The 9,173-nt window shown below is 31.5% G+C and overlaps 1 protein-coding gene across 1 annotated transcript; it reads left to right on the top strand.

Moving 5' to 3' along the window:
• The first annotated feature begins 1,929 nt into the window (after positions 1 to 1,929).
• LOC134254962 (uncharacterized) lies at positions 1,930 to 8,883 on the top strand. Its single transcript, XM_062737495.1, has 5 exons — positions 1,930 to 2,022; positions 2,150 to 2,202; positions 6,014 to 6,157; positions 6,248 to 6,365; positions 8,664 to 8,883. The coding sequence occupies exons 1-5, from the start codon at positions 1,931 to 1,933 to the stop codon at positions 8,881 to 8,883; spliced, it is 627 nt and encodes a 208-aa protein (XP_062593479.1). The 5' UTR covers position 1,930.
• The last annotated feature ends 290 nt before the right edge of the window (positions 8,884 to 9,173 follow it).

Raw genomic sequence — 9,173 nt, 5'->3', positions numbered from 1 at the left:
AAATAATTGGGAATTAATGAAAATTTGGCGGTATGTTTTAAAAATCTTCTTCTCAAGAACCACTGTACCAGGAAAGATGAAACTTATGGGGAAACATCCTCAAATAGTGTAGATTCCAGTTTGTTCAAATTATGACCCCCGGGGGTAGGGCGGGGCCGCAGTGGCCGTCCAAAGTTTTACATAGAAATATATAAGAAAATTCTTTAAAAATCATCCTCTTAAGAATAGCAAAGCCAGAATTGATCATATTTATATGGAAGCATCCTCAGGTAGTGTAGATTCAAGTTTGTTCAAATCATGACCCCCGGGGGTAGGGCGGGGCCACAATGGCCGACCAAAGTTTTACATAGACATATATAGAAAAATTCTTTAAAAATCATCTTCTCAAGAATAACAGCCATAATTAATCATATTTATATGGAAGCATCCTCAGGCAGTGTAGATTCAAGTTTGTTCAAATCATGACCCCGGGGATAGGGCGGGGCCACAATGGACGACCAAAATTTTACATAGACATATATAGAAAAATTCTTAAAAAATCGTCTTCTCAAGAATAGGAAAGTCATGATTGGTCATGGGACTACTTTTGGATTTAAACTTTTCAATAATAAACCAGTTTCTACTTTTTCCTAGCCTAGTGCTCAGGTGAGCGATGTGGCCCTTGGGCCTCTTGTTTAATCATCTTATATACAGCTCAGAAACAATGGGTTACAGAATTAAAGAAGTTGGGAAGATATGCATTTATACTTAAGTCTGCTTAACTGAAATCAATATCAGGTATGGAATTTTTGACGGTCTAAATACAGTTTTGCAATTAAATGCTAGTAGATATTTCCTTACAAGTAGTAAAACCAGTTTTGGAGAGATTTCCATTTTTCATTGCTCATAAAGAAAGTAATCTTTGTCTGAAAGCAAAAAAATGATTATTATCATTCAAAACATATTATACAGATTGAATCTAAATAGCCATGGCTTTTCTATTTATAAAGAAACTATGTAAAACTTAGGTCGCTTGATCGTCCATTCCCCCGGGGCATGATTTGAACAAATCTCAATTAACACTACCTGCGGATGCTACCATATGCTACCATATCAATCATGGCTTTATTGTTTTTGAGATTTTTAAAGATTTTCCCCATGAATTCTTATGCAAAACTTTGGATGTCCATTGTGGCCACACCCAAACCCTGGGAGTCATGATTTGAATAAATTTGAATTTACACTACCTGGGGATGCTTCCATATAAATATGACCAATCATGGCCTTACTGTTCTTGAGAAGGAGATTGTTTAAGATTTTTCTATATATTCCTATGTAAAATTTTGGTCGTCGATTGTGGCCAAACCCTACCCCCAGGGGTCATGATATGAACAAACTTGAATCTACATTACCTGAGGATGCTTCCACATTAGTTTCATATTTCCATACCCAGTGGTTCTTGAGACGAAGAATTTTTAAACATGCCTCCCAATTTTCACTATTTCTTAATTATATCTCATTGAATAAGGACTTGGTCCTTTTTTGCACAAATTTGAATCCCCTTCACCCAAGGTTGCTTTGTGCCACGTGTGATTGAAATTTGCATAGTGGGTCTGAAGAAGAAGTCGTTAAAATGTTAAAAATTTACAGACAGACAGACTACAGACAAATTGTGATCAGAATAGCTCACTTGAGCTTTCAGTTCAGGTGAGCTAAAAATCGTATTTGTTCTTTTGTCGCTTGAGGTGATTTATCATTATTAATTTATTTCATTTGCTCCAAGTTTAATTTCAGTCATAAATTAAACATTTACTTTAATGATATCATTGACAATTACTTCCTTAATTCTAATTCAACGTTTATTAGTTTTTGTTTGTCTTTTTTAATTAAAGACAATAATACATGTACTAGTATATTTACTGGATTGCTGAATAATCCTACATGAAAAAACATGAAGCATAGTTTAAAGATCGTGATGTTTTGGTGTCTTCTACTCTTATCATTTTTCACCAACATCACAACGCTTAGAGGTGTTTGTGGCAAGTGAGTATAGTTAACTGTATAAATATGTTCCAAATTTTAATTTCCTTTGTTCAGATCTCTTGTTTAATTACATGTAATGCATCTTAATGTAAATATACATGTTATGTAAATTAATTTATTTTCACAGAGAGCCGTTGATGTGCTGCAGGAATTACAGGAGAGTTGCAAATAATTGTGAAGGTATTAGTCTGGTCCGATTTTTAGAGAAAAAAAAATACTTCTAACGGCAAATAATTATTATTTGGTCCAGCATAGTTTTTTAACCTATTTCGAGTATGCTGAATTCGAAAAAATATGCTGGCCTTCATGAAAATGGCGTTCAAGAGGTCAAAATGGCGATTCAAATTGGTGGACATCAAATTTTTCTAATTTTCTCTTAATATTGTTCAAAAAGGAGAAATAATGTGAGAATATCTCACCGAGTGTAATACAAATATAAAAATGATGATAGAATGCTAACATTATTAATTTAACTCAGAAAATTTAGTCGTTTCTACACTTAATTCGAATTTTCTCTGATTTTTGTGTCTATTGTTATAAATCCTGCTTTGTTCAGGATTTTACATCTGCAAATATCCATACACTGCAGATTTGTATTTTTCCCCTCTACATCTCACTGTTCTACAACTAAATGATGGTGCAGCTTTAAGTTAAGAGTCAATGTAGCGATTCAAAATAGCGGATATTCATTTTTTAAAAATTATTTCTTAATGTCGTTTACATAGGAGAAAGGATCTGTGAATATCTTACTGAGCATAGTACAAATATGTAGATTTCCAATAGAACACTAATACTATCACTTTAATTTGGAAAATTTAGTCGTTTAATGTTAATTAGCTCAAAATGGCGATTCCAAATGACGCCATATTCACTCAAATTTCGTAAAATACTCAAACTCCTTAATTCTGATTCGTTTTGCAGAAAATAAATTACAATTTGTTTTTTTATGTATAGTATATATAGTATATTGATTAGTCCATTAAATATGAACAAACAAGAAAACTAGAAAAGATTCATTTTTTCTGGAAATAGATAAAACAAACTCGACGTAAGAGTTTCCAAATTTTCCCCCTCATATTTGACCGTGTTCCAAAGCCTTTGAGCACCCGTCCACCTAAAATCACTCCTGAATCCTGTCATCAGCTAGCATTTCTACTTCAACATCCCTTGGCACACCATCAAATATAGCTGAAGAAATTCTTGTCCGATCGAACACTTTATTCCAGCTTTTTAGCACTTATAAGAACTTAACATTATCCCCTAACATCTTCTATTCCAGTTTTATTTGCTAAATGTTTCAGTCTGTCTTCGGAATGTTGGTATTGTGAACACTCAAGTAAAATGGTACCCCATGTCAAGGATGACAACCCCCTTGGCACATAAAAGATCGTTTCTCTGGTGTTCTAAAAAGAGTACGCTCATGGGGGCCGCCAGAGAATCTAAAATCCTTCAAAAACCGTTTATTTAAACTGATAGTCCGCCGAAACAATTTGCTGAAAAATTGCCGACTCGGCGTTAAACAATATACAATCATTCAATAAACAATCAAGGAACAGCACATTTATGTTCAAATGTATAAAGTCTATTTTTTCCCATGCAAAATGAACTAGAAGTACTGTGAACAATTAGCTCACTAAATGATACCCCCGTCTCCCATATGAATATAATGACAATGTCCATGTTTTGCTATGGGAAACCCAAAATATGTGTCTGATCAAAAAGTAAAATTAGACGTGCACAATGGCAATTTGTAAGAAAGATTCTGTGAAAGTTTCATCAAATTTCATTCAGTGGTATGAGAGGAGTTGCGGATAAGAGATGGGTACCCCAAAGCGTAACAGACGGACGTACATACCGATTACTCTATACCTTCCCGCTTTTCGCGGGGGGGGGGGAGTATAAAAAAATCTCTGATATTCAAGACATGTATAGCTCTTTATTTCGTGACAGCGTATATATTTGTTGTCTTTTAGGGTAGAAAGGGCATTCTATTAGCAAGAAAATTCTCAGACTTTCTCATCTGGAATCACATTGTGTGCATATTTTTGGTAAGAAGAGTTGTATAATTATGCAATTTAAGAGGCCTGCAGATTCCTCGTGATTCCTATCACTTACAAGCTTTCGTATCAATAGGCCTAAGCCATTTTTGACTTCGATCTAGTCAAAACTTCTCTTGACAACAAAATTTTCTTGAACAATCCAAAAACTTTACAAGGCAGCTTGATCCACACTTCTTTGTTAGGGTAGTGTAAGGCTGTATCAAGAATCGAGGAGGGATTGAACACAAACATTTTCTTCTTTCAGATTTTGTAAATTTCAATTTTTAAAAAAATATATATACACTGTTCAATGCAAAATAATCCGTTCACAACATAAAATATGTGAGAATGCAGTTGAAATTTTGACTGAAAATAACAAAATGCAAATGTAGGGACACAGAATTAGAGCTGGACAATCAAGAAAATTTATGGTTTGCGTATATTATACTAATCTGATAATTCTTAATAAATATGTTTATATTTGGATATTATAGTATATTCAGATTTATATAATGTAACAATTACTAGCCCTCTAAATGGTCGTGGTCCATCATTTTAAAAATCATAAGTTATGTTGCACTAGACCTTCCACATGAACATTAACATTTATTTTTTTTTCTACACTGGACTATAAAAAAAATTAATAGATCAAGAATTGCCAACAACTGATATGATTTAGCAACCCTCGAACTACAATGTTTACTCCTTCATGCTCGGGGAATACTACTCTTTGGGTAACTTAACTTTCATATTGTCCTCAAAATAGCAATTGGTGTATGATATTATGAACTTTTTATATGAAGAAGAATGGAGAGATAGATAATAGGTAAAATGTCGTCAAAAAATTATCTTAATAATAGAAGTAATTAAACAAAAATACGTGTTATAAAATCCTAAGTCATTAACAAAAATATCTCCAACTTTAATTGCATATTTGAACATTATTTCATGAATAACAAAAACCTGAAATTTATTTTCTGCAAAACGAATCAGAATTCAGCAGTTTGGGTATTTTACGAAATTCGAGTGGATAAGACGTCATTTTAATTGCCATTTTGAGCTAATTAACACATTTCAAATTTAAACGACTAAATTTTCCGAATTAAAGTGATAATATTAGTGTTCTATTGTCATTTTATATGGTTGTATTACGCTCAGTAAGATGTTCACAAATCCTTTTTCCTATGTAAACGAAATTAAGAAATAATTTGAAAAAGAAATGAATGTCCGCCATTTTGACTTTTAACTTACAGCTGCACCATCATTCAGTTGTAGAAAAGTGTGATGTAGAGGGGAAAAAATACAAATCTGCAGTGTATGGATATTTGCAACTGTAAAATCCTGAACAAAGAAGAATATAGATACAATAGACAAATAAATCAGAGAAAATTCGAATTAAGTGTAGAAACGACTAAATTTTCTGAGTTAAACTAATAATGTTATAATTCTATTATATTTTTTATCGTTTTATTACACTCAGTGAGAAATTCCTTCATTATTTCTCCATTTTGAACGGCATTAAGAGAAAATTAGAAAAATTTGATGTCCGCCATTTTGAATCGCCATTTTGACCTCTTGAACGCCATTTTCATGAAGGCCAGCATATTTTTTCGGATTTAGCATACTCGAATTAGGTTAAAAAACTATGCTGGACCAAATAATAATTATTTGCCGTTAGTAGTTATTTCTAGCTTCTTTTTAAAAATCAGGACCAGACTAATTGATCACCATCATTTATAGAATATTGAAGCTTAACTGAAAAATAAACTTGTACAAAATGTTATAATGCATTATAAGTCCTCGTAGTACACGTTATTAATAATATAGCGTTATTGTTATCTTGTTGGATTAATTATATTTTGGCAATGATTTATTATACTCAAAATTAAGATGAAAATATTGAAAGATTCTCAATATTTCATATCTGTGTTTAAAACTTATTTTTAATTAAGTTTGCTTTCCTGGATCGTATGGTCACAACTGTGAGTACGCTTGTCCTAAGGGATATTATGGGTTATTTTGCCACGAGAAATGTTACTGTTCTTCGGAGACGTGTAACAAGATATATGGATGCATTCAGAACTCGGGCTTCCTAGGTAATATCTTGTTCAGTGCAGGTCCTTATTTATCAATACAGAATTAATACTGATTTCTTTCTTACAATGTACCTTTTTATACCATTATAGAATCTACAACCATTTCAGTCACAGAAGATAAACATTATGTTACTTTGTGGATGATTTTGATAGCTATTGGATTGGTTCTTGTTGGAATGCTCTTTGGGTATATTATCTTCAAGAAGTGGTATGCTCATTTAATTTGCTTTAATTTTGAACACTTTTTCTTGCAATGATTTGATTTTCTTTTTTTTTTCTTCATTTTTTCACATTTATTTCAATTGTCACCTTTCTCTGCTTTAAAATTCTTCATAATATATAGAGAATAATACATGGCAAAATCTGTATCACATACCATATCAACTCAAAACTCCAAATTACGATTTTTCATTTTTGTTTGCAAAGGTTGCCAAGGTTTTTACATGATAGAGAGCCTTCAAATGTACTCTTTGTACGTTTAAATCTGATCCCATCTTTTAGAAAAAAAAATGCATATTTCCTTATAACTGATGATCATTTTTTAAAGGTTTTGTTGTGGTCTTAATTTTGCCGAATTAAAAAAAATCAGATCAGATTCTTTAAATAATGCGTTGTTATGGAAATAAGCAAACAATATATGCTTAAAAATCTGAAAAAAATATTTTGTTGCCTTGAATACGTCTCCTTAAATGTAGATTCCCAAAACTTGTATGATTGATATTTATAAATGGCTAAACTGACTTTTAATTTTGACTACCATCCAATCTCTTACTGGGTGAAAGAAGCTTGAACACAGGGTTTAAATTGATTTAAAAATTACAAAAGCGAACATTTTCCCTTCTTGGTAACCATAGCAACAGTGATGATATCCTCATAAAATTTTATATGAAATTCAACTTTACTATTCAAGGTGAGTCATATGATATGTTTCTTGATTTAATGGCAATTTAATTTTTAACGCAGCCAAAAAAACTTTGAACAACTGGTACGTTGTTACCATGGTATCACCTCAACATAGCAATTAATCCTAACTTTTCTTATGGTGTTGGTGTTGCAAGGTTAACAGAATGCATATTTTCCAGTCTTGAATTTTCATGTTTTCCTTCAAGACAGTAGCATTAACCCAATCTTACTTACTGATTTTGCTTGGTTACACTGTGTTACCATGGCAATCATAATAGTTATTTATAGAATAATATTGCTCATACCTACATACTTAAGGTAGGATTCTTCTCACATTTCTTATATTTAAAAATTAATGAAATTTTCACAGAATCAATAGGACAATAGCCACTAAAATACATACATGACATTTTTAACATGAATCGCTTTATTTGAAAATAAACCTTATTTTATGTAAAAGATTTACTGGCAGACCAAGGCAACATAGCAGCTCTGTTTGTTTCCAAAAATCATAACATGTAAAAATCTGGTCATTTATTTAAATGACGAAAAATGAAATCCATTTAAAAAAAACACTACCAAAGAATTTGGCAGGGAGACATACCAGAATCATGAAAAGCTTGACCAGAAATGCAGTTCAATAAATGATTACAAAACAGTGGTCTCCCTGCCACAATATTGTTACAACATACAGATGTGATAATGCGGTAAAATACAACATCAAACTTTATTGGAAACAAAAGTGGTACATAAAAAGCGCCATCAACCCAAAGGGTTGAAGCACCACTCAAAAGATAATCACATAGACATCCACAAAAATACATACATGAAATTTTTAACATAAATCGCTTTATTTGAAAATCAACCTCATTTTATTTTCATTATGGGTCAATCAGGAAATTATCAACATTAGATATTTTCCGTTTAAAAGAATAATGATTAAAACATTTAAATCAGAGAAATTAAAAATGATTTTTAAGATAAAGACAATAATAAAGATATTCATATTAAGTGTGGAGTATATTTCAAAATGATATTCTCTCATTTTAATATAATTGCAATTTAGCCCCGAAGTTCAAAACTGAACATTAATAGCTAGATGTTAATTTTAAGAGTGAAAAGGTCATGAGAAGGTATATGATGTACATGTATGATATATTGTATGTGAGAAAAAGATTAGAAGTCATAAGGAAGGAATTCTTACATATTACATTGTATACATGTATATTAATAGCATTGTTAATGATATTTTTGAGTATTTTAAACGATCGAATTATTAAAAGTCATAACGACGGAAACACACAGCTTTTGTTATACAGGCTTTTTATTCATTGAAGGGGGAATGAGACATGGTGTTTTAAGTTATGAGATGATTATGGAAAGAATGAAGCCATAAAACGGATTGCTTTCAGCTGTCAAAATATATCCTCATTTTATTCGTCTAACGAGAAATATTAAATAACGCAATGCATAGCATATATTTTATCTGAATTTTAACATTTCTATCCAAAATTACTATTTTCTATTTCATTATACATGAACAGTTTACAAAATTAATAACTACATGTATTAATGTCTTACTTCCTATGTTTGTTTTTCATAGCTCCTTTAAGCACCAGCCAAGTGTTTACTTCCACGCTGCGAATATTACTGACCAAACTGCTTCTAAACAAAATGCATACGATTCTCTGCAGAAAAATGAAGACGGGGAGCCAGGAGAACCTGATTCTGTACAGAATATGAAAGATCTTCCACATGTTTATACTGAAATGTGTGATCCCACTGACGATTATTTACTTCCACATAATATAAAAAATGATTAAAGCATACTTGTTTCGTTTAAAACCAGGCAAAATACAATCCAAAGAAGCTTATCGATCTGCTTCATAAGATGGTAGAATATTTTGTTTTATTGGTTTTTTTCATTTTGGTGAGCTGAAGTATCAAAACAATACAAGAAGTATTTCAATTAAAACAAGAAAAAATAGTTAATAGTTGAGACTTTTCTTTTTAATTATCAAAATTTCTGAAATGCTGTTTTACTGAATATGGCACCTGAGTTGAAAAAAAAATGATGAAAAAGTTTTTAAAAAATCAGAATAAAATGTGAATT

The sequence above is a fragment of the Saccostrea cucullata genome, unplaced genomic scaffold (genome assembly GCF_032062105.1).
Source record: "Saccostrea cucullata isolate Sc308-1 unplaced genomic scaffold, CSIRO_AGI_Scuc_v1 ctg1346, whole genome shotgun sequence".
Taxonomy (NCBI): domain Eukaryota; kingdom Metazoa; phylum Mollusca; class Bivalvia; order Ostreida; family Ostreidae; genus Saccostrea; species Saccostrea cuccullata.
Note: the sequence above shows the minus strand (reverse complement) of the source record. Positions and strands in the feature narration are given on the sequence as shown.